We start from the raw sequence: 25,663 nt of genomic DNA on the forward strand, positions 1-25,663 counted from the left end.
TTTGAAAGTAATCGGCAAATTTAGATTTTGCAGATTCCGCAATACGTCTCACTCTGAGGCATCGTTTAAGCATTTAGCTTCTCGGTCGCAGTCCTCCCACAGCAGTCAGATGTCCCCAGGTCCTGGCGCGTCGCCCGGCTGGGAGTCACTCGCTGGAGCAATTTTGCCATCCTATTTTCAGAAGGGGTTCTCAGAAGATGTTTTCAGGAGGTGACAGAGAGGCACGTGCCACCCCGGGGCTCAGCCACTCGCCGGTGACCGTGGCCACTGATGAAAAGTCCTCGGAGAGGAGCAGCGGTTCTTCAACATCTGGGTTTTTACCCTTAGTCTGTGCTACCACTTCAGCGCTGGTTTTAATAAGGAAAGTGTGCACTCAGCGATTGCAATTAAAGTCTGTTAAAGGAAAAGATCGTTAAATATTTAAAACGGTTACATTGTTAATGTTCTTATTAGTGTTTCTCGGGACCTGGCCTCCCCAACCAAGAGACTCAGCTGCTGAGAGCAAGTCACCGTCATGGAGCAGCTCCGGCCACCTCCACGGGTCCTTCGGAGGGGCTGAAGAAGTTACGAAGCAGGGGTTTATTTAACACCCACGCTGTGCGGGTGGTAATTAATAACTTTCTCAGTGGATTGAGTACAAAAGTCTAGAGCGGTTGCTCACCAGTCAAAGAAGCCCTGAGCATCATCGTTTGGGGAGCAAGGGTGAGAGGGATGCAGTGAGATGCTGACTTGGGACTGTGACTCAAGTAGCTCCTGACTCAGAGCCCGCTGAGGTTGGTGGAAAGTCTCCTCCTGGCTCAGGCTCAAAAATGGGTGAATCTCCTGTGATTTGATGAGCGCTGCTTGTCTGAAATAGGTGTTACAGCTCTGCGATTCGATGGCGCTCATGCCATCACCTAGGTATGGAGGACTTCCTGGTTGCTCCTTCCCATCACCTAGGTATGGAGGACTTCCTGGTTGCCCCTTCCCAGCAGCTTTGCCTGTCTCGTATATTATACAACACAAAAAATTCTGACTTCTGGTGTTTTACCATTGGGAAGGTCTCCTCTGGCTTCCAAAATCCATCTAGCCCCAGGAAACTCCATCACTACCCCGGGAAGCTGCTGTTCGCTGCCAGAAGTGAGGCAACAGAGCTGGCAACAGCCTTCAGACCGTGGCAGACTCCGAGCGATGGAAAGCAACCTGTCCCGGGCAGGAGGGGATTGGTTCTGAGAACTAGGCATCGAAACATTCCAAAACTTGGAGATTTGGCTACAGGCACAAAGTATTTCTTGGATCCCTCATGTTCAGGCAAGTTGGAGACAATGAGATAAGAATGGGGAAAGATGCCACCTGAGTTCAACGAAGGTCGATCATCCGCAATAATTTTGCGCTTTTCCTTGAAGAGAACTTGGACACAGATGGGAGGTGGTTTCAACTTTCTGAGCTGCTTCAGTCGACCTGAAATGGTGCTTGGAGCAAACGATAGTAAGAAGCTCTGAGAACTGTGCTGGGAGCCAGTTACTGGTGGAGTTTCAGAGCTGGGGTGCTGTTAGACATCTCACCCAGCATTTCTGCTGAGGATCTTTGCACCAAAGAGGAGAGCGAGCTCAGCCAACGTGCTAATGACACGAAGCCAGGAGGTGTCATCAGTAGAGAGGAGAAGGAGGATATATTGGAAACTCTGAATGACCCGGGGGAGTGGGAATGACAGCAGGGACGTGGATGGCAAGGTCATGCAGGCAGGGACTAATAAACAAGGATATCTGCTGTCAGCCAAGAGCTCATCTGTTCAAAATGACTGAGGAGAAGGAGGATCAGGGTGAATTGGCTGATCACGGGATAAATTACGAGCTGCCAACGTCTTTAAGTCACAAAAAGGCGACTCTAATCCTAGGCTGCATCAGCTGGGATGTTTCCAGTTAGGCAGAGGAGAACACGAGTGTTTCAGCACAAAGGTGTTATGGTTTGAGGAACCCACAACAACTTGTTGTCATTTAGAGAATTATTCTCTCACCTGATGACCCCTCCCGTCCTGGGAAGGGAACTTGGAAAAAAACAAGGAAACCAAAGGGTTGAAATATAAATAGATTTAATAGGATAAGACTAAATAATTAACATTAATAATGCTAAAGAACCACTATTGATCCCGATACCAATATAAAATACCCCAGGACTATTCCCACCCCAGGAAGCCGTGCACTCCCCGCAGGGACAGCCAATGTGGGACCCCGTGAGCGCTGCGGCTTTGGGAGGAAGGGAAGGGCTCAGGGCTCCGGCACCGGGACAAGGAGATCTCAGGGTGGCAGCCATGGAGGGAGAGAGAGAGAGAGAGAGAGAGAACTCCTCAGCAAACTTTGTAATTTTCATGGAATGTGCCATTCATGGTATGAAATAACCCTGTTGGCAGCTTGGGTCAAGTGCCCGGGTCTCGCTCCTCCTCATCCTCGCACCTGGGGAGCTGGAAACACTGAGACCTTGAATCCCGCATCCCAGAGCTGGCGATAAAGTCAATATTTTCACTAATTATAGTCACTAGAGCTTTCTAAAAGTGTATTTTCCCAAGCATTAGAAGATAAATTAGTGCTGTGTTGCTCAAACCAGCACAAAAGGGCTGGAAGGGCCCCATGTAGCTGATGAGGTCCCACACGTGGTACCTCCAGGCACGAGAGGAGACCACATTTCCAAAGCTTGAAGCAGATTTCCCATGGGGTAAAGACCATCAGCTTGTATCAGACACCCAAGGTGTCACCAGAAGCATGGGGGCACCTCTGGGAAGTCCCTGGGGCACTTCCCAGCCCCCTCCTCTTCAGAGAGGAGCCCTGAGCCCCCGTCTGCTCTCTTATTTATCCCTTCAAGATGTTACGGGAGTGCGATGAGTAAAGGAGACTGTGGAGCTCTTTGTCTCGCCTCATTCCTCTCTCTTATCTATTATCTCTAGCCCAGTTGAGGGCCTCATAAATCAACCCAAACTCACCCTCCCGGCTACCCATTACCTGCACCCTCATGCCTGTGGGCTGGCACGGCGTCATCTGCCCAGTCCACCTCTCCCCTTGAAATCCCACCCCGGATCCGAGGATCCTGTGCGGAACCGGGGAGCGAAGGTGGGAGCCAGACAATCGATCACCTTCCCGAGACCCTGCCGGAACCCACCCACGGGGAGAGATCCAGGCGGGCTCCTCCTCTGCCCCGCGGGATGGAGATCGATCGGCATCGCAGGGATGATGCCGGCAGACTAATTAGCGACCGACAGCCTTCAGCTTTGCGTCCCACTGCTCCTCGCTCCAGTCTGAGACGTGAATCCTATTGATTTCCCCGAGTCCCGCCTTCCATCCGTTCTGTAATCCTTTCGTTGGGGGGGTCTCAGCAGAAAATTTTGTAGCAGACTCGCATTTGCACGTACACATCCATAAATATAAAGCAGTGGAGCTTTAAAAAAGCCACTGTTGCCCAAAACAAGTGACATTTCGGTTATTTGTCATCAAGATTATATTAACAAGAAAAAATTTAGTTGTTTAAATGGAAGAAACAGGCCCCGCTTCCCAAGCAGGATTCCCAGCCCTCCGTGCCTGCAGTCACGGAGCACTCCCCCTGCTCAGGAGCCCGGCATCCCCCCGCAGGTTCCCCTGGGGTGGGCCTTGGACCTGCTCCCAACTGCTCCACCTTTGCGTCACCATCACCAACAGCTTCCTCCCACGGGGATTTCACAGAACAAAATATCGCAGGATTTCCGTGGAGAAATGCCGAGGTTCAGCTCTTTTGCCCCAGTTTGTGATGAAGAGTTTCTCTTCCCCAAGATAACTCCAGAACATCACACTTGTCCTGGTCACTGGGGAAGTCCTGGTCGTTGCCCCAACCCTTACCTCCATCCCACCAGGGAACTGGAGGGACTAGGGGCTCTCGTACTCTCCATCTCCTTCTCCTGTCTTGATTCATGGTCCCCTGTGGCATCTGCCCATCTTCTCTTTCCCCATAGCCTTATTTCTCAAGGAACAACTCAGCAACACAACGCAGCCGATGACCCAAAGGAGATGGCTGGGACGGAGCTTGGAGGGGGACGTGGGAGCAGGTCCTGACACCGTGGGCCACCTCTGCCCCTCGTGTCACAAACCAACTACTGTGGTTTTCCAACGGCTTTAACGGAACCGCGGTGGTGGTGTGATCTTTTCAGGGGGGGTAACACACCACGTGTGATTCAAACAGCATCGCCCACCGCCCCATCTTGTTCCTGTCGGTATCTCTAGGCTTGATCCTGATTTCTATTCCCTATTTCCAGCAGAGAAAGCAAACACATCTGTGGGCTGGGGGGGGGCGCACAGGGGGGAACGCAGGCAATTGATGTTCATGATAACAGCCCTTCTCCTTATTACCAATCACCGAGGGGATGCAACAGCCCTTACACGGAGTCCCAACGACTTTAATTTATCTCAGCCCAGCGGTGTCTCCTGCATCCCCCGGAGCAGAGCCTGGTTGAAACAGAAAGGGAGATGCACCATTCCCACGGTGGGAGCCGGGGACACTTCTAAGGCCGATGCATCCTGGCAAAGAGGCACGTGAGGAAAGCAAGAGCCGGCTCAGAACAAGATGACTCCTTGATCCTTTAACTCGTCATCGCTGATCACAGCGACATTCGACAAATGAATGGTGAAGCTGGGTCAAGCAATTATCGCAGGTCGGTAGCCACACGCCGCACAGTTCTCGGGGCAGTAACGAGTGTGACAATTGTAAATAACACGACGCCGGAGCACGGGGATGCTTCCCTCTTGCTGAGATGAAAGCGAAGGCGCAAGCTGCCGGGCCAAGAAGAAAACAGCTAAATGTTGATGACCAAATCCACTGGCTCCACTCCTCTTCTTAGGGCTTTCTCCTCTTTCTGCCTGTTTACATGATGAGCGTATCGCTACAGCAGGAACGGCATCATCTACCTGCCAGAATGAAAAACGGCCACGGGAAACAAGAGGCAGAGCAAACAAGGAATGATGGTTTTACTCCGGCAAAAGGGCAGCCAGAGGAACCAGAGCAGGGAAAAAAAAAAAAAAAAAAAAAAAAAAAAAAAAAAAAAAGACCAATTCTGAGCAGAAGACACCAAAAGGGAGCAAATGAGGAAAATGAGGAGAGGTCAGCAGAGCCCAGGGGGTCGATACGGAGCCAGCAGGAGCCTAGAGAAGCAGAAAGGAAAGTACAAAGCACCCTCTCTCCCCCCCTGCAGGGAGCAGGAGGGAGACACGCTCAGAAAGGCCTTTTTCTCCTTATCGCTTGTCCCTCCTTAATCAGGCTGAGGAGCTGTGGTGCCTTTCTTGTGCATCTCAGCTCCAGGGCTTCTCCCCCTTCTCAATACCAGTGCGGGAGCTGGGAATCGTGCCGTGCCCGCTCACTGGATCCTGGGCAAACCCACTGGGGATGGAAAGAGCCCCTCAGTGCCCCTGCGCCCTTGAGGGGTTTGGCCTTTCAAGGCTCAACCTGATAAATCCCACTGGAATCTCCTCAATGCCCACCCCAGCCGCAGGGTGTGACAATATTTACTTTATCTCCAGCTCTGGGTGTGGGTTTCAAGGTCTCAGTGTTTCCAGCTCCCCAGGTGCGAGGATGAGGAGGAGCGAGACCCGGGCACTTGACCCAAGCTGCCAACAGGGTTATTTCATACCATGAACGGCACATTCCATGGAAATGACAAAGTTCCCAGCACTGGGGCACATACAAGCAGCCAGAGGAGACTGCTGTGACTGTCCCATTTTGTCTCCTGGATGCTCTCAGATCATCCCCACCAGTGGGGACTGTCACATGCTGTGTCAAGGCTTTGAGGGCACTTAATTGTCCAGAGGGGCCTCACCGCTATGCCCAGAGTCCCGCAGCTCCAGCTGAGCTCAGGTCTTGGCCCTCAGCCCCCAACTGGCCAAATCCCCAGTCACGGGGGCCAGTCAGCTCCCAGCCCTCACCCCCTACAGTTACTGGGGAACTGCTGGGAACCTGCCTCAGTTTCCCTACCTTTGCCACCTGTACCCCTGTGTCACCCCAGGGCTTAGCTGTCAAGCGTGAGGGTGCCCAAGCCGGTGTCCCCACACCCGTAGTAACTGTCTGTGAATGGTGGCAAGGGCTCATCCTTCCCTGTGGTCCACCTTTGGGATCAGAAGCCACCTTCTTCAGCCCCCCAGTGACCCCCCCCCCAGGGACTCCGCAGCCCCTCTGAGCTCCGATTCCAAGCCCCAGGCTGGACCCTCTGTCCCCAGGCTCCCACGCAGTGTTTCTCATGTCACAGCTCCCCTCCTCAGAGGTCCCAAGATGCCGTCACAGGAGGAACGGAGCACCCGCGCTAACGGGCAGCCCCCAACGGCTGCTCAGAGAGAGAGAATAGAGACATTCCGAGTAATCTTATTTTTCCATTGGCTGAAAAGCAACCGCTCTGCCGCACGGCACGTTGCCAGGGTATTTTAAAAGACCTTAGACGACCTTCAGAGTAGGCACTGTTGACAAGCCAGCCGCGGGGGACCCACCAGTCCCCCTCCCCGTGGGGACATCCCAGGCTTGGGGACAGCAGCGGAGCCTCACCCGCCGGGTCCCCTTAAAAACCAGAGAGGGGAGAGGCTGCAAACCATCCTGCGGCCATCAAACTGGAGGGGCTCTTCTGCAAGGGGCCCAGGTCACCTTCCCTCCAGCAGCCCCCCCTCAGGGCCGGGACCCGGCTCTCGCTGCGGGGACCCGACACAGGGTCGTGCCACACCAGTTGGGGGACACTGCTGGCCCTTCTCCTACCGGCAACGAAGCCCCCCCGGAGCCCCTCGCCGGCCAGGGGACACCGCGGTGAAGGGGCCCGAGGGAGGCCGCCATCTTAGGGGGCACCTTTAGGGCTGGGGGCAGGCTGCTGCGGGCACGGCGGGCTGCCCGCGGGGAAGGCGACAAGCCGGTGGCTGTAGGGATGCTCCCCTCCGGCTCGGGGGAGTGCCGGGACGCGGGGAGCCGAGGCGGGGAGGGCCCAGGGCGACCCCGGGGGACAGACCCCGGCCCCCGGTTACGGACCCCGCAGCTCCGCACCGCAGCCCCGAGGGGAGAGATTCCCCCCCCCCCCCCCTCCGCAACACGCTCCCCGCAGCGCCGCCGGGGGGCGGGCGGACGGGCAGGCGGCGGAGCCAATCGCAGCGCGCAGCCCGCCTCCCCGCCGGCGGGAGGGCCAATGGGGAGGCGCGGGGCGGGGCGGGGCGGGGCGCGCGGCGGGCGGGCGGGCGGCGGGCGGCAGTCGGCGCTGAGGCGCGGCGCGGTGCGGGTCGCTCCTCACGCTCGGCCGCGGCCGTCGCGCCGCCGCCCTCCCTTCCCTCCCTATGGAAGAGATGGAAGAGGAGCTGAAATGCCCGGTGTGCGGCTCCTTTTACCGGGAGCCCATCATCCTGCCGTGCTCCCACAACCTCTGCCAGGCGTGCGCCCGCAACATCCTGGTGCAGACGCCGGAGTCGGAGTCGCCGCAGAGCCGCCGGGCTTCGGGCTCGGCCGTCTCCGACTATGACTACCTGGACCTGGATAAGATGAGCCTGTACAGCGAGGCGGACAGCGGCTACGGCTCCTACGGCGGCTTCGCCAGCGCCCCCACCACCCCTTGTCAGAAATCCCCCAACGGCGTCCGCGTCTTCCCGCCGGCCGCCCCGCCGCCCCCCGCCGCCCTGGCCCCGCCGCCGCCGCCGCGCAACGCCTGCCTCACCTGCCCGCAGTGCCACCGCAGCCTGGTGCTGGACGAGCGCGGGCTGCGGGGTTTCCCCCGCAACCGCCTGCTGGAAGGCGTCATCGACCGCTACCAGCAGGGCCGGGCGGCGGCCCTGCGCTGCCAGCTCTGCGAGAAGGCGCCCAAGGAGGCGGCCGTCATGTGCGAGCAGTGCGACGTCTTCTACTGCGATCCCTGCCGCCTGCGGTGCCACCCGCCCCGGGGACCCCTGGCCAAGCATCGCCTGGTGCCGCCGGCCCAGGGCCGCGTCAGCCGCCGCCTCAGCCCCCGTAAGATCTCCACCTGCACCGACCACGAGCTGGAGAACCACAGCATGTACTGCGTGCAGTGCAAGAGCCCCGTCTGCTACCAGTGCCTGGAGGAGGGCAAGCACTCCAGCCACGAAGTCAAGGCCCTGGGCGCCATGTGGAAGCTCCACAAGGTGAGCCCCGGCTCCGCGGTGGCCTCCTCCAGCAGCCCCGGCCGAGCCCTGCGGTCGGGAGATGGCCACAGAGGGCCACTTGTCCAGCACACCTTGTCCTGCATGGTCCACCTTCCATTGGGAGCATCACTGCCCGCCCCAGGGCTGGGTTTTGCACCCTTACTTGGGAAGAAAGTTGCCCCCCTGGGCACAGGGAGGCTGACGTTGGGCAGACGATGCTCCCCATGGGTCCCCAAATCGTGATGGCTGGTCCCCATGAGCCGAGGCTCTGCTGAAGGAGCTGGCAGGGTCTGCGGGTGATGGCCTGGGGGTGGATTGGGGACACCTGCGCTGCGGAGCTGGAAAAAAAGCAACAGGGAGCAATGCTTTCGCAAGGAGGGAGGCGTGAAATCTGCCACAGGGGAGGACGGGGACATGGCAGTGGGGTGCCTTGGGGTGCTGCTGAGGGAGGGCTGCTTCCTCCTCCTCCTCCTCCTCCTCCTCCTCCTCCTCCTCCTGCACACCGAGTCACTGGGAGGAGGAGGGATGGCAGCGCGGTAGCGGAGCCTTTTGCTGAATACTGATCAGCTCCTCTGGAGCGTACTCACTCCCACACGCGCCCTCGCCAGAGGAGAGGGTCCCCGCACTTGAGGCAGGGACACAGCTGTCATCGGCTTCAGCTCAGCTCCATCCACCCCCTTCCTCCCTCCCTCCCTCCCTCCTTGCGCCAGTGACCCCCTCGCTGAGGGAACTGGGGCAGAAGTGACTGGGACACGGACAGACAGGGCACAAGGGGATGGGCATCACTTCTTGGATGAACATTGAAATAATCGTTCCTCCGCTCCAGCAAATCGGTGCTGGCAGGAGAAGGTGGGGGGGACCTGTGATGAGGAGATGGGGAGGTGCGTGACCCCCTTGCCAAAAGGGACTTGGCCAGATCGCTTTCCAGGAAGGTCCCTGTCATGCTTTGGCAGCTCCGTGGTGGCACGTGGAGGATGCAGATTGCTGGGCTGCGGCTCTGTGCCCTGTGTTGGGTCGGTGGGTGCATGCAGGGACACACCATCGCTTGTCATGACGCTCCTCGAGGGGACTGGGAGAAGAGGGTAACCCATTTACGTTGTGGCGTGGGAGGAAAGGGTATGGCAGTGCCCGTTGCTGCTGGAAAGGGCTTGTCCTGACCTTCTTTTACTGGGAGCAGGAACACCTCCTCCATGAATTTCCTGTGCTTTTACAAAGATGAAGCCCAGTTTTGGTGCCCCATGGCCTTGTCCTTACACATGGGGTGCAGCCACTGCTCCCAACTGGTGTGGGGCTGCCGGGGTGCACCATGGCACCAGGTAACTGCTGACCTGCTCACAGTGGAATCCGAGGGCTCTTCTTCACTGGTGTGTTGGCGCTGCGGAGCTGGAAAAGTGATGGGATGAGCCATCAGATGCTCCCGGCATCTCGTTCTTCTTGCCTCCTATGAAATGCAGTAAGTGACTGGTCTTCAGAGTCTGGTCCACCTGGACCAACTCTTGGTGGAGGATGAACCCATTCGATCTGTGCTGCCGCAGAAAAGCAGGAGCGGAGTTGGGTGTTCTTGGTGGTGTTCTTGGGTTCTCTTGGTGGTGTTCTCCAAAACAAGAGAAATCTAATGGTGCTAGGCTTTTTTGTACGGTTTTCACTTTTGGACGATGTCGTATGGAAGAACTCGGATACTTCAGGTTCAGTCCTTGTGTTCTTGATTAGAAGGGTTTATTCCTCCTTGAATGCTTAATGTTTCTTTCAAAATACCTTTCCACGGGGTAGAACTTTAGCAATGCAGCATTTCGCTGATGTAACTAACAGACATAGAGCTCTAGCGTTATTTGAAATGATGATTTTCATGCAATTTCTGTCTGATTTGAGGAAACCAGAACATGAAGTCACCCCTGCCTTGAGTGAGCAGGGATTTACTGCTATTTCCTGATGTTTGCTTGTTAGGGGAGGGAGAGGAGTCTGTTGAGTCAAACGTGGCCGTACGGTATAATTGAAGGAATGATTCAGAATCGCTCCCCGAGATGCCACGTAATGAAATCAAGGGGAGAGGCTATTGACATTCCGAGCTTTATCCTGGCTGGGACTGGGCATTAGGAACCAAACCACCTGCGGATCTGAGCGGTGAACCTCCTGCAAAAGTGCCTGCGTGTCATTATTATTTGATTATTTGAAGGGACAGGCCTCTGGCAGCAAGAAGAACTCGCCAAAAGGGTGACTGTCCCTTTTTGCTTCATCTTTTGGCCACCGTGAGTGGTGGTAACGAGTTCCTACAGCTTGTAGAAAAGGACAGGAGTCGTCAGCTCTTGACTTCTCTTCTGTGATTACAACACTGCGAAATATTCTTTGGGATGCATCTGTGCTCTTAATTTCTGAGCGGAGGAGGCTGTGATTCTCGCCACGGTCTGCGGTGACCCCCAGAGCGCCTGGATGAGCTGTCCTTCTGGAAAGCGGCGTTCACGCCTCAGTAGGTGATTGCCGGGCCCCGGGCAATCGCTGTTAAGTGCATCATGTTTGGCTTCAGAAAGGAGACCGAAAGGTTTTTTACTTTTTTACTCTTCGGAAGCTGTGTCCCCCCTCGCCCCCACCCCGTTTTTCCTTTCCTCCCACAGAATCCTGATTGTGTGGTTCTCACAGATGATGGTTTCAAAATAATCTGTGCTGAGGCACAATCAAACATCATTCAGGGAGCCAGGATTTTCTAAGCCGGACACAGATCATGGGAAATCCTCTCTTTTCCTATTTCCCAGCTGTTGGGAGAGGGGGTAAATATTCAGAGAAACGTAGAGGGAAATGGGTTTTTAATCTAAATTGTCCCAGTTTTGCACGTATATTGCAGCTGTCTGGATTTTATCCTGACAAGCCGGAGCGCTGCTTGGCATGGCAAAAGCAGAAACACAAGATGGAGCTGAATCATTTATTCTTTGCGCATTCAAGTCCTTCTCGCTTTTGCTGGGAAGTGTGTGGTGAGTGCAGGCTCAGCAGCTTGCTAATGGCTTTTTATATACAGATAGATAGATATATACATATATTGTTATACATACAGACCAGAAGGGACCTCCAGGGTCACGCAGTCCAGTCCCCAGCCCTGAAATCCCATCCATCAGGTGACCAAGCTCAGCCTTAAAAACATTTCACCTTTGCCAGTGCATGTTGGAAAGGTCTCCCAGAAGCTGATGGTTTCTGGTAGGAGCTTTTAAGCAGGTTTGAAAGCTTTCTGGGTCAGGCGATGGAGAGATATTGATGTAGAGTAGTTATTCCTGCCCGTCTCTCGTGGGATGCCAGGTTCTTGCCCAGTGCTGTTATGTCAGGATGTCCTCTGCGGAGTTCCTGGTACTTCTCACCCCGTGGCTGGACACTCTCCCTGGGGTGGGTTGTCCCTGCCAGAGGATGCTTTTGTCCTCGAGATCGGTATCGCCACTGCAGCAAACATGAACCTGGATTTCCCATGCACAGAAATAAGCTGAAGAGCTCATCATGGTGAACGGTGATGCAAGGTTCTGCTCTCTTTTTTTTTTTTTTTGGCAGTCAAGTAAGAAGTTTCCCTCTTGCTTTGGGTTGGGATCATGGGTTTCCTTTACAAGGGGCTCATGGGGCTCTTTTCTCCGGTGGCATCTCTTTCATGTTCCTTTTGCCTTAAACCAAGACTCTGGGGTGGGACCACTGTCTGCCTCAATGCTGAAAGGGGAGCAGGTTAGGCAGCCTCTGCGGTTCCTGGGCTGCATCAGAAGAAGTGTGGCCAGCAGGTCGAGGGAGGTGATTGTCCCCCTCTGCTCTGAGGAGACCCCACCTGGAGTACTGGGTCCAGCTCTGGAGTCCTCAGCACAGGAAGGACATGGACCTGTTGGAGCAGGGCCAGAGGAGGCCATGGAGATGCTGGGAGGGCTGGAGCCCCTCTGCTGTGAGGACAGGCTGAGAGAGTTGGGGGGGTTCAGCCTGGAGAAGAGAAGGCTCCGGGGAGACCTTAGAGCCCCTTCCAGTCCCTCAAGGGGGCCTACAGGAGAGATGAGGAGGAGGGACTCTTGATGAGGGAGGGGAGCCATAGGAGGAGGGGGAAGAGTTTTAAACTGAAAGAGGGGAGATTGAGATGAGATTTCAGGAAGAAATTCTTTGCTGTGAGGGTGGTGAGACACTGGCCCAGGTTGCCCAGAGAAGCTGTGGCTGCCCCATCCCTGGAGGGGTTCACGGCCAGGCTGGATGGGGCTTTGAGCAACCTGGTCTGGTGGGAGGTGTCCCTGCCCAGGGCAGGGGGGGTGGAATGAGATGATTTTTAAGGTCCCTTCCAACCCAAACCATTCCATGATTCTATTCTGTGATTCCTCCTGTGGTGAGGCAGAAACAGGTCTTGACTTTGGTGGAAGGTAAATAGTGCTTTGGGTTATACTTTTACATGGGATTTCTCTGCCCGGGATGGGATTGCCCAGGCTGAAGACACAAACTGTCCTCGCATTGCAAACCCCTGCAGACTGCAGCAAAGACCGACCCCGTGAACTGATGCTACGCGCTCTGTTGAATCAGCTGTAAAGATTGTTAGCAGTCACAGGCTAATTAGCGGAGGTACTCTCTAAACCTCAGCTCATCGAGGCTGTCACCAGCACAGATGGGATGAAGGGTGCAGGGGGGAGCTTTTCTTTTAAGAATCACAAATCCTATGTACGCTAGGCATGACTTTTATTGCGGTTGGTTTGCACATCTGGGGTGAAGTAGGGGATGGAAAACACCACCAGCGCCTCTTGGTTTCTCCTGGGGGGACAGTGGCATCAGAGCCAAGAAAGGGACAAACCAACAGCATTATTATTAGCTTCCTTGGCTGGGCCTCTCCGTTAACTGCCAGAGAATCTTTTGTGGGGAGTCTCTTTCTCGAGGGACGGTGAACATAATGCTCTTGGCTCCCTGGGAATTCCTGTAGCCCACAGCGCTGGCGGGACGTATCCCAGGAGCTGCTGTAGGACAAAGATCTGTTTGCCTTTGCAAAGTAAAATATTTGCTGCTAAAACAGCAGCAGTGAGACTCCTTAATCTTTTCCTGTTGCACTTTCCCAAGCCTTGGTTTGATGGCCTTCCCGAATCCCACCGCGCTGGCTCCATCTCCTGCCATCTGCAGGGTCCCTCCTGGCCTTCTCTGGCAAAGCCAAACAGCCTTCCCAACTGCTCCATTTTTCCATGGCCAAATCCCGAGAGCGGCAAACGGGACGAGATGCTTTGAAATTGGAAAAAAAAAAAAAAAAGCCAAAAAAAAGTCAAAAATGCTTTGAAGTTGGAAAAAATGCAAAAAAATGTCACTGCGGGCAGTGGATTTACACCGTGGCTGCCCAGGATGCGGAGGTGACGCTGGTTTCTTCTATTAATTTATTTAGGAAACAGCTTTCTGTCAGGTGGCTCTTTCCTCTGCAGTTAATGCCACGAGGAGCAACCATGAACGTCATGTAAATCAAAGGCAATGAGGTACGGCAAGTTCTACGAGGCGTTCTTGGAGCCCGCAGGGCGCTTGATGCCAGGGGATGTTCCCATAGTTATTTACAGATGGAAACGGGCCCAGGGCCATCTCGGAGCGGGTGTAAATCACTGCAGCTTCCTCGGTTCCAGTGGGAATTCCAAAAATACACCGACCTGCCAGAGCGATGCTGCATTGCACCGTCAGGGTTCAGGCTCTCCAAGGGCTTTTAAGCATCTCAACGTGCAGATGAGTATCTGGTGGGATCTGTCTTCATCCAGAAGGTTCCTCTGTAAATATCAGGCCTTTCCCATTCTCCTCACACGGTTGTATCTGATTTTTCTCTTCTCTTGGCTGCTTTATGAATGAAGGATCCCACTGGCTTGATATTTCTTGCTGCGTTTACTGTGGTCAGGAGCAAGTCAGGAGCACCTTAGCTGAGATGGGTGAAAAATCAGCCCATGGACTAATTCTTGTCTCTCTTTCGTGGAAATTTCAGCAGCTCTCAGTGTGTCACCCAGAGATTCTTCTGTCACCGCACCCCCAGCCTGAAAAAAAAACCCAGGAGAATTAACAAGCAGAGCAAACACTGCACCTGGTGTTAAGTAAATGATCTGAAGGTGAGAAAAAGGCATTATTGTTTATTTACCAGGTTTCACAAGATGCTCTTGGAGAGCTGGCAGCAGGGCAGGGTGCATCTCGGTCAGGAACACGTTCTCAGGAGGCTTATGGGGCTGCTCTGCGTTGCTTATTCCCACTATTCAAAATAAAGCAGCACCCAGAAGTTCAGCTTTTTAGAGGGAAAACTGTACTTGGTGTCGCTTGGTAGAACCTGTTCACGTATGACCATAAAATCCTATGAAGGGCTCTTGCAGTGAACTTTCTAGAGATTTAATATGTAACATTTGAAGGTATTTTCATTCCCTTTCCTGAAGTTTGAAGGAATTTTCTGCATCCTTTGATGAACTTGATTGATTCATGTACATATTCATTTCAATCACAGTGCTTTCGAATTGCATGTGCTCTTCCCAACTCTATGAAAGAATAATTAAAACAAACGCAATTGAAACATTACAGCTCCCCAGCTCACAAACCTGCTCTTCTGACACCTTTGTTCCCTGCTTTGTTTGTTCCGTGTGGCCGCGGTATGCGTTTTACCTCTTCAATTGGCTTATAAATAAGCCAGCTCCATTCCCTGTTGGTTCAGATAGTCCTACCGGGATGAATTGGATAAATACCTATTTTGAGCAAGCGCATAAGCCAAAGGGAGCTCACGGTATAAATCTCTGGTGACCCCGGCTCAGGTGGTGTCCTAGAAGGACCAACAAAGGCTGGTGTGGCAGAAGCCCGGTTGCCGTGAGGAATAAAGCGATGGTACCAAGGGGCTGTGGATGAAAAGTTTCTCAAATTCTCATGGACCGTTTAAAAAGCTAGTGCAAGTGGGATGGATGCTTTGGCAAACTGATGCTCCAGGACCACCATTGAGGGGTGACTTACTGCACGAGGGTCCTACCAGGCAGTCATAAAAAGGAAAAATATTAAACTTTCAATACAAGGAGACAGAAATAGATAGATAGATAGATAGATAGATATAGATAGATAAACCCTGCCCAGCTCTCCCCCGTCGTGGGGGCCCTTTGCTGATAAATGCAGAAAGGAGATGTGTCACTTCGGAACGCAAAACAGAGCAGAGCTGAGCACACCGCGTCAAAGGAGTCAATTTTCCTCTTCAAAAGAAAATTTTGTTGGCGGCCTGAACTAACTCGCATTTTACCTTCAGAACGGGACGCGGCTTTTGGGGACGGCCTGACCTGGAGCTGGCTGGAAAAGCTCAGCGTTCCGCTGAGAGCGGAATTTCTAGCTGGAAAGAATAAGACCAAGTTCGTTTGGAAATTTTCCTGAGCCAGCAAGGGGTGAGAGCAGAGAGGTCCTGGGCTGTGAGGGGTGATACCAAACTACAAGGCAGGAGACTAGAGCACGGACTAGGTTTTGGGTTATGTTTTTTGCATTTGATTAGCCATTAAATTCCCCACGTTACAGAAATCCAGGGGTTTCCGTAACACTCAGTTCCGTAACGCAATCAGGAGAAATCGCTCTGGAAGGGATCAGACAGTTGAGGGATTTCCCATCAGCATTAATTACCCCTTCCCCTTTACTAACCTGATATTAATTGATGAATTTAAGAAAAGGATGGGAACTGGATGGCAATAAGGCCGTGCTTGTTGCCGGTGCCCATCAGTGGGAGATCAGACCCACGGCTGGTGCGGATGAGCCCGGCCCCACGGAGGTGGCAGCACCCAGCCATTTGAGTGGAAAATCCTGTTGGCCCCTTGGAACGCCTTGTGCCGAGATCCCGGCCCGGGTGCCCACGCTGGGGCTGCTTCTTCCAGCTTGGAGAGGAGCTGTGATGCCTCATCTCCTGGGCAAACATCAATTAAATTATTTGCATGAGCCCTGGTGGCACCTCTTTCAACGAGTGATCCTTTTATTTTCTTTTTTGGGGTCAGACCCTTGCATTTAATTTGATTATTTTATATTTCTTTTTTCCCCTTTTCACCGGCTGGTCCTTCTGGATCTGGGCTGTCAGTTCCCTTTTCTTGTCGCGGTGCCCTGCGGCAGGATTATTTAGTGTGTGTGAATTAATGATTGTGCTTCCAGCTCGGGGGTACATAATGCATCCGTAGCATCAGTTGTTCAAGCCTTCGCTGTGGAACTGCAGCTGCCTTCCACCTGCAGCTCCTGGGGGCTTCTCTTACAAAATCCCTCTGTCCTCCCAGATAAACGATGCCCCTTGATTCCAGAGGTATTCATTCACTGATTCTTTTAATTTCACCGGTTTTTCTCATGCCTTTTCTTTACCTCTTGACCTTTGCAGGCATCAGCTGGAAGCAGTGGAGGGAACTGCTGGGTGCAGGCTGCCCAGGGTCTCTGTCCCTTTGCTAAACGGGGACTTGGCCGTGTCGGTGGGGCTTTCACCTTGGGAAGGACCTTTCTGTCTCTAGAGGCATCCTCAGAGGTTTGGGTTTGTTTCCAGGGAGTTGTTAGGAAAGCATCCCTTTCCAAACAAGTTTTCTCTTCATTTTATGCCATGGTCTCTCCATTGGAGTATGTGAAGCTGGGAGAAGACGCGGGGGGGGGGTTGTGCCAAGCTTTGAAATGGATCATTTCTTACAAGGCATATTTATTGATTTAAAGACACAGACGTACCTTATGGAGTCAGAGCTGCCATTCCCTTGCTCCCCTTCTTGGCAGGGCTGGGCTGTGTTACCCAAAGCACCCGGTGATTCAGCCCGGAGCCGGGGAGGAGTGGGAAGATGCTGGCAAGCACGGCTCCGGCTGTTTATAGTGCAGGGAGGAAGGGAACTGTGGCAGCAATTCTCTGAAAATGCTGGAAAAAGAAGGGGTGGGCTCGTGGCTGTGACTGGAGGTTGATTTTTCCTGCCAAGGATTTGCCTTGCACTCCTGGGCAAATGATTGCTTGGCCCCGCTGTCTGCCCTCTCCCCTGCCTCGGGCTGTCCCAGCTTGTCCAAAGCTACGTCTTAGAAATGGAATCAGCACAGGAAGGACATGGACCTGTTGGAGTGGGTCCAGAGGAGGCCACGGAGATGCTGGGAGGGCTGGAGCCCCTCTGCTGTGAGGACAGGCTGAGAGAGTTGGGGGGGTTCAGCCTGGAGAAGAGAAGGCTCCGGGGAGACCTTAGAGCCCCTTCCAGTCCCTAAAGGGGCTCCAGGAAAGCTGGGGAGGGACTCTTGATCAGGGAGGGGAGCCATAGGACAAGGGGGAAGGGTTTGACACTGAAAGAGGGGAGAATTAAATGAGATCTGGGGAAGAAATTCTTTGCTGTGAGGGTGGTGAGACCCTGGCCCAGGTTGCCCAGAGAAGCTGTGGCTGCCCCATCCCTGGAGGGGTTCACGGCCAGGTTGGATGGGGCTTTGAGCAACCTGGTCTGGTGGGAGGTGTCCCTGCCCAGGGCAGGGGAGTTGGAACTCGACGATCTTTAAGGTCCCTTCCAACCCAAACCATTCCATGATTCTACAATTTTTAGCACAGCTCCCTTCAGCCCAGCAACCCTATCGGGGTGTAATGCAAATTCACAACCAAGCACCTTCTGCTACACGTGGAGATGTACCCAGAACTTCCAACAACGCAGAGGGCACCGTCACTGTTGGAGCTGGGTGAAATCCTGTCACGGACATAATGAGAGCATCAGCCTCCCTCCCTGGGAAAACACTTCCATACATGTTCAGTCTTCAATTGAAGTCACAGAGATTTAAGGGCATGACTTAAATGGTTGCTTGAGTTGGGGCGTCTGAAATGTTAAACTGGGGAGAGCCCTTGATGTGCAAACGGTGTCGGATTAACTGCATGCTGGCTGAGAGCTGGCATTGTCCCTTGGCTCAGTGACAGATGCCACCGTTTCCTGGGAACACGGCGCTCTTTCTTTGGCAGGGTACAAGACAGAAGTGTAAAACAAGCCTTGACTTTCATTGCGAAGCCAGGGAAGTCTTAGTCCTGCTGTCTGAGGAAGCAGCAAAATGCCTCTCTGACTGTCCTGACGTATATTTTATTGGTGTTCCTTTGTAGTTCAGAGAATCATGGAATGGCTTGGGTTGGAAGGGACCTTAAAAATCATCTCATTCCACCCCCCCTGCCCTGGGCAGGGACACCTCCCACCAGACCAGGTTGCTCCAAGCCCTGTCCAACCTGGCCTTGAACCCCTCCAGGGATGGGGCAGCCACAGCTTCTCTGGGCAACCTGGGCCAGGGTCTCACCACCCTCACACCAAAGAATCTCTTCCCCAGATCTCATCTCAATCTCCCCTCTTTCAGTTTAAAACCCTTCCCCCTTGTCCCATGGCTCCCCTCCCTGATCAAGAGTCCCTCCCCATCTCTCCTGTAGGCCCCCTTCAGGTACTGGAAGGCCATTATAAGGTCTCCCCGGAGCCTTCTCTTCTCCAGGCTGAACCCCCCCAACTCTCTCAGCCTGTCCTCACAGCAGAGGGGCTCCAGCCCTCCCAGCATCTCCGTGGCCTCCTCTGGCCCCACTCCAACAGGTCCATGTGCTTCTGATGTTGGGGACTCCAGAGCTGGACACAGTACTCCTAGTGGGGTCCCACCAGAGTGGAGCAGAGGGGTAGTTCAGCCGACTGCCTCTTTTTTGTGACATTTTTTATCTACACCCAGCTCTTGGTGAGGGGTCCTTTCTAGGAGGAGCAGTAGTGGTTCAAGTCATGCTGTTGCATAAAACCAGCTCAGCTCTGCAGCTCAGACGTGGCTGAGTTTATCCTGTATCCATCCCCCAAGCAACGCTTCTTCCACGTTGACGTCGAATTCCCTGGAAATGAGGACCTGAAGGGGCGTTTGCTTCGGTCTGTGCTGCCATCAGCCCACAGCTCGGTGAATCAGAGCAAGTGCGTAGACACAGTTTCTCTCCTATGAGATTATTTCTCACCTCCCCCAGAGCACAGCAGTTAAAATCTGTTATTGGCTAAAAAAAAAAAAAAAAAAGGAAAAAAAAATCCTATACCCACATAAAGTTGAGGTTTTGTGTCATTTTTAATCTTGCTGCCTGGCTGCTCGGCAGAACGGAGAAGAACCGAGCACTGCTCCTTCTCCTCTGCTCTGCTGATGGCAGATGACAGCCCAGATCAGGGGGCGAGAAGGTTATTTGATCGTATCGACTGTGTGTATCGTGCTGTGCTTCTGGAGCTACGAAGCAGATGATCCATCTGTGACTTGGGCAATGGTTAGGCTCTCTATTGATTTCCTACCGTGGCGTTGGGTTGTCAGATGGTGAAGGATCATCTCCGAGGAGGGTCCTTCCTCCCCTTCTGGCTGGCCCGTCTTCGCTGGGCAGACCCTGCCAAGCTGCCTGTTGCAGCAGGTTTCTGGCTTGTGTTGCCCTACCCCAGGTGTTTGCTTTTGCCAGATGTGCCAGATGTGACTGATGGCCTGATGTGCAATCCCCTGATGAGCTGTGAGCGGGAGGTAGGTGCCAGATGAAGGCCACCATGCTGCTCTGCTGCCAGGGTGTCTCATCCTTGCGTGAAGCCTGGAGGAATGCATCTGTTGCAGGGAAGGAAGGTGAGAGGAGGGAAGGGAAAGGAGGTAGAATTCCACCCTCTGGTCTTGGCTGCTTTCTCTTTCCCTGCCTTGCAGAGGGAGCATAAGGAGCTCTACCTGATGGGACTGAAACCTCATTTGAACCTTCTGTGTGGTTCAACTGGAACCATTTTATGATTCGAGCGAGTCGGCTCGCTCCAGGATGCTTTGAGCACCGATGCAGGTGGATTTTGTTTTGAAACAACCCCGTTTCTGCTCAGGCAAAAGATATTTTGTTCAATTACAGTGCAGTTCTCAGTGCATAGAAACAGTGCAGCAGGAACAAGCAAGCCGTGTCTTCTCGGTGGTATCCCGAGACTTGCCTGAGTAGGTTATCACGGGGAAAAATGCCAAAGCTCATGGAGTTCTAACCTTTAGCTGGCTTTTAGCTCATGCCTCGCAGGTTTGAGTTCCAGGGGTTTGTAGCTGGTAGCTGCACGGTCAGTCTTCATCTGAGAGCGGGAAACATTGGGAAGCGAAGTCTGGCTGCGCTCAGGATCTCAAAAGCACTGGAAGCGGTGAGACCAGATTTGTAAGATGGTGCTCTTCATCCCAGGCTCCTGCCCTATGTCTCAGCTGGAGCAAATCGACATCGATTCATCAACCAAAGTGTCTCCCTCTCTGAGCATCATCCCTGTGACTCCTCCAGGGACAAAGGGAATACACAGCCCACTTCAAACACGAGCATGACCTGGGGGAATACCTCCTGCCATTATGTGATGTTTCTTCTAAGTGGGAGGCTTTTATGGGGCTGTTTCATTTCCTGGGATGATTTGCGGCTCGGCAGAGGCAATGATGGGAGGATGACACTGTGCAAGGTCATTTGTGGCAATTAGCACAGATTGTCTTTCTGCGGGAGCGCACGCACTCAGCATTCGGCATCTCGTCTCGTCTCGTGATGCATCAAAGGGAAAGTTGGGGGAATAATTTATGTCACAACTGCAGCAGGCAGCGTGTGGTAGGGTAAAAGCCCTTCCTGCCATATGCCACCGATCTGGCTTCAAGAAAGCTGTAAATTATTACACTTGTCATGAGTCACGTCGGGTCCAAGAGCCTTGGGTTTTACAAACCCGACAGTGGCCCCAGAGAGATCTGGGAAGGAGGGACAGACCTTTTAGTAGGGCCCGTTGTGATAGAACAAGGGTTGTTTTAAATTAAAAGAGGGAAGATTTAGACTAGATATAAGGAAGAAATTCTTGACTGTGAGGGTGGTGAGACCCTGGCCCAGGTTGCCCAGAGAAGCTGTGGCTGCCCCATCCCTGGAGGGGTTCAAGGCCAGGCTGGATGTGGCTTTGAGCAACCTGGTCTGGTGGGAGGTGTCCCTGCCCAGGGCAGGGGGTTGGAACTGGATGATCGTTAAGGTCCCTTCCAACCTGAACTGTTCTATGACATTTGAGCAGTTTGATGCCAGATGGGTCTGGAAAAGCAAATTGTGCAGAACTTGATAGTCTAAAAGATCCTGCCATCGATTGCCGTTGACCACAGTGATTTGTCCCATCTCCATTCTGTGCGTGTGATAAGAGTTGACAGAAACCCAACGATTGACCTATGTTGTTAGATCTTGCAAAACTGGAGGTTTCCCTTGGTTGCCCAGCCCCAGTTAAGGCACCTGGCTGGCACTTGGTGTGTGATCTGCATCCTCCTCAGCACCCCATAAAGGCTGGGTGTCAGCAGAACACATCTGAGAACTTCAGCATCCCCCAGAGCTGTGAGGACAGCTTGAGGGTTTATCATGAATTGGGCGAGTTGAGCTCATATTTAACCAGGGGGCTGGGATTGGAAGGGTGAGATACTGGAGTTGTTCCTCACCCAGCATGGGGACTGGTGGTGTCCAGCAGAGATCAGCAAGGCTGTCTGAAGGACACCAGGCAGTGTGATTTATTCAGAGTTGTCTTCATGGAACGGTTCCATTCTAATGAATGTGTGTTTCATCGCCTTGTATGTTATAAACAGGAAAATGAGTGTCATTTAAAACAAAAACATACAAGTAGAGTTTGTATTTATGCAGTCGCCAGGTGTTAAGTCATTCCAGAAGAGTTTACATCACGGCAGGGTTCCCGAACCTGAGAAAACATCCACTTTACTTATACCTGCCCCAAAATACACTTGATTTAAATTAAATGTAATGAAGCTTTTACAGGACCAACGTCATCGCCTGGTGAGAGCGTGTGCCGCAGCATCAAGTCCAGGGATGCTGATTTAGGCTGCCTGAGACTCCGCTGTAATATATGACTATTAATAAATGTGCTTACCAGGGGCCTGGAGCAGAGTTATGTGCCTAATGACCCTCCCTGTGAAAAGCTTTTAACCCCGGCAAAATGTTTACAAAATCAATATTTATTATATTGCAGTCATTTTGCTTAAATAGACAGTTTACTTGGTTTGAGGTCTCCGAGTTGATTTGCAGTTAGAGTTGGAAGGAGCCAGGCGATCTCTGAATACAAGTAATATCACAAATACGTGACGAGGGTGTAATTTAAGGGCCAGATTCTGCCTCCTTCATTAGGGCAGAGTGGTCCCCGCCGTCAGGAAGAACCGTGGTAACTCAGAAGTGATTTACTCCTTCGGCACGAGGTTGGGGGAATTTGACTCTGAAAATGTATATGCAATTGGTAGGTAATTTATGTAAGAGTTTATGCGACAACTTACTGCATGTTCACAATTTTGCACGTGCATAAATACGTCAGTCTACGTTACAGAGAATATTTTAGAAGCAGGTAGCCTCAGCTGCTGCACAGCATCAGTATTTATTCTGAGACAGAGTTGATACGTAGATGATTATTTTTAATGTTTGCGTTCAGAGTGGCAGATAATATAGTCTATAATTAAATAGCAGTAACATCCCTGGCCCCGGACAAGGGACATGGAGGTGGTGGGATGGGAATGTGGCTGGCAGAGGAGGATGGATGGGGGACGAGGGGCTCTTGTTCCTCTGAGAAGTGGTTTGTCCCCAGCTTGGCACAGCCCACCATGGGTGGCTAGTTCCCAGTGGCTTTGGTCAGCCAGTGGGGACCTCCTGTGTCCTCAGAAACGGGGTCTGTGTGGGGAACGCCATGGCCAAGCTGATGTCCCCAAAGCAGGGATGTAGGAGGACCCACTCGTGCCCCTCAGCAGGGCTTTGCCTGTACAGGCTTCAGCGAGCTGCACTGATTTATTTGCCTTGCAAAACTGAGATTTTATTTCAGGGCAGTTACACCCGGCAGCATGAAATACAGTCCCCCTCTTAAGGGCTTGTCACACGGGTGCCTCCCCGGTGGCTTTCCGCGGTGGCCCTGCCTGCGATGCTGGGAGCCCACGGTGTTTTGGTGCTGCTTCGCCGGGAGCCTTGGGAGCCCCCTCCCTGGTCTTGAGAGAGGGAGGGGAAGGACAGGCCTGGGCAAGCTTTGCTGAACGAGCTGGTTTTGTCTTCTGTATTCAAAACTGGTTGGAAGTTTAAATAGAAACGGATTTAAATAAGGCAAAATCTTCAAAGATCAAAGCTGCAACCCAGAGGAACAGGCGCTTCTGTAGCTTACCCCCCTGCCTTGCGATGCGCCGCTGAAAAAAAGCCCAAACTTCACATTTTAGAGTTCTATTAGAAACCCTGGTGTTCAGAGTTGTTATGTTTATTTATTTATTGTCATTCAGACAATTATTCTCTCACCCCATGACCCCTCCCCACCCGGGAAGGGGAATTGGAAAAAGCAAGGAAACCTGAGGGTTGAAATGTAAACAGATTTAATGGGATAAGACTAGATAGTTAACATTAATAACACTGAAGAACCAGTATTGATCCTGATACCAATATAAAATAGCCCAGGACTATCCCCACCCCATCCCACCCCATCCCATCCCAGGAAGCCGTGCACTCCCCGCAGGGACAGCCAAGGTGGGACCCCGCGAGCGCTGCGGCTTCAGGAGGAGGGGAAGGGCTCAGGGCTCCGGCACCGGGACAAGGAGATCTCAGGGTGGCAGCCATCGAGGGAGAGGGAGAGAGAGAGAGAGAGAGAACTCCTCAGCAAACTTTGTCATTTCCATGGAATGTGCCGTTCATGGTATGAAATAACCCTGTTGGCAGCTTGGGTCAAGTGCCCGGGTCTCGCTCCTCCTCATCCCCACACCTGGGGAGCTGGAAACACTGAGACCTTGAATCCCGCATCCCAGAGCTGGTTATAAAGTAAATATTTTCATCAGTTCAGACACTAAAGTCTTCTAAAAGTGTGTTTTCCCAAGCGTTAGGAGAAAAATTAGTCCTATGTCGCTCAAACCAGGACAGGAGCCTTTATTCCTTCCAAGCTGTTGTTAGAAGCTGCCAGATCCTCGTCACAGCCCGCAGCTCTGAAGCTGGTGGTGCTGGAGGGGACGAGGAGCTCAGGTCCTGCCCCAACAGCTTCTGCCCCAACCTGGGTGGCACAGACAGTCCGAAGAGCTCAGGGCGGCCAGGGGACAAACGCAGGCTCATCCTGTGCATATGGGTTGTGAAACCAAGGGGTCATGGCAGGGACACCCAAGCAGACCGTATGGGAGCTAATTAAGAGTCAGGGCTAATGAGCTTAGGTGGAGCACCGGGCTGATCCCGCTAGAGTAGGTCTGTTGTTCATCCAGCTCCGTGGAGTGGACACCCCAGCTCAGGCACCCATGGGAGTCCCTGCACCCTTCTCTTCTGCACCATATTAACATTCCTAATTAAACCAATACCCGTCAGAGCGTCTTTGAACGCTGTCAGGCTACGTGTACGGGCTGCTGCTGGGATGCTCCTTCTCCTGAGCAGGTTCTCTTTGCTCTCCGATGAGGTCCTTGCTGCACCAGACCGGAATTAAGTAGCGGGAGGATTGAAACTCATCTGAGATTCGCTTCTGCTGCTGCTCATCCACGTAGCCCAGCAGCGGGGAGAACAAAGAGCATTTTAACAAGCTGCTTTCCAGCCCCTGCCGGCACATGGTGGTGCGTTTGCCTTCCGCACCCGGGAGATCTTCTCCCATTCTCTTTAATGTTTGCTGGTGTCGCTGGCGGAGCTGGAGACTGGAATAGCAGAGCTCCTGAGATGCTGTGGACCACTGCTGCGAGCTGGCCGGCTTGGGGCTGGGTTTGAAGCCGAGCTTTATTATAAATATTTCTAAAGTACCTGTCTCCCCAAGAGTTTCAAACCCCCAACGAGCGCGTTGCGAGAGGCTTCTTTTCCCCCCCGAGTTAAAGCAGCGACTTAAAACAAACCCTTTACCCAAGTGGGAAGAGCAGGGCTTTTGCTGACTTTGCAAAATGAGAGGGGTCTCCGACTGCCTCTCGAATACAGATTGCGTAAGGTCTCCGGAGACTATTTTAAAAAAGGGGGGGAAAAAGGGGTTTTTCTGTAGAAGAGATCAAATTTATCGCTTCCAGCCGTGCTTGTACTTCGGTGGTATAAAAGGGCTTTTGTGTGTAAAGATAAATACTTGTCTGAGATTTGAGATACCGCCTGCTAATCCCGTACGCAGCTCTTCACACGGCCGCTTACGACTTAAGGCGACCGTTTGACGTGCCTTCTGTCAACTAAACCTCCCATCTCCCCCCCCTTCCCTGCTCACATATTTAAATTAAGAGAGTTTCGCCGGTATTTTCCTTCTTCTTGATAGCTCTCGAGTTAAAAATCACACGTTCCCATTGGATCGTCCCGTTCCCGTAGGTAGCAACAGCAGCAAGTCAGAGACCACGGTGATGGGCTTCTTGTGTTACAATGGTTGTTAATTAGGAGGAGCACTTTTTTAATTAGGAGGAGCACATTAGGTGCATGTGCATTAGGACATGCACATCCCATGTCTTCTCTGCTGATTCGCCTTGGGGTTCACAGAGGTGGAGCTCAGCTCTCAACTGGCAGATGTAGCCTCCTGCCCAGTGACCCCAAGGGGCTCAGTTTGGAGATCTCACAATATCTTCCACACTGCATCCCCCCTGACTGAGATGCCAGCTTGGAATTGGCCCTTCCCCTTGGATCTCATGGCCTCCTTTGGCTGTCACATCCCAAGGAGAGGTCACCGTTGCTTCTGTGCCACCCCCAACTGTCCTTT

General features: G+C 53.0%; 1 protein-coding gene across 1 annotated transcript in view; it reads left to right on the forward strand.

Annotated features, from left to right (window-relative positions):
- Positions 1 to 7,292: 7,292 nt before the first annotated feature.
- TRIM9 (tripartite motif containing 9) overlaps positions 7,293 to 25,663 on the forward strand; it is a 70,004-nt gene continuing 51,633 nt past the window's right edge. The window contains exon 1 of the mRNA XM_074148722.1: positions 7,293 to 8,108. Within this exon, the coding sequence (XP_074004823.1) occupies positions 7,293 to 8,108 (816 nt within the window). The remainder of the gene's footprint in view (positions 8,109 to 25,663) is intronic.

The sequence above is a fragment of the Numenius arquata genome, chromosome 6 (assembly GCF_964106895.1).
Source record: "Numenius arquata chromosome 6, bNumArq3.hap1.1, whole genome shotgun sequence".
Lineage (NCBI taxonomy): Eukaryota > Metazoa > Chordata > Aves > Charadriiformes > Scolopacidae > Numenius > Numenius arquata.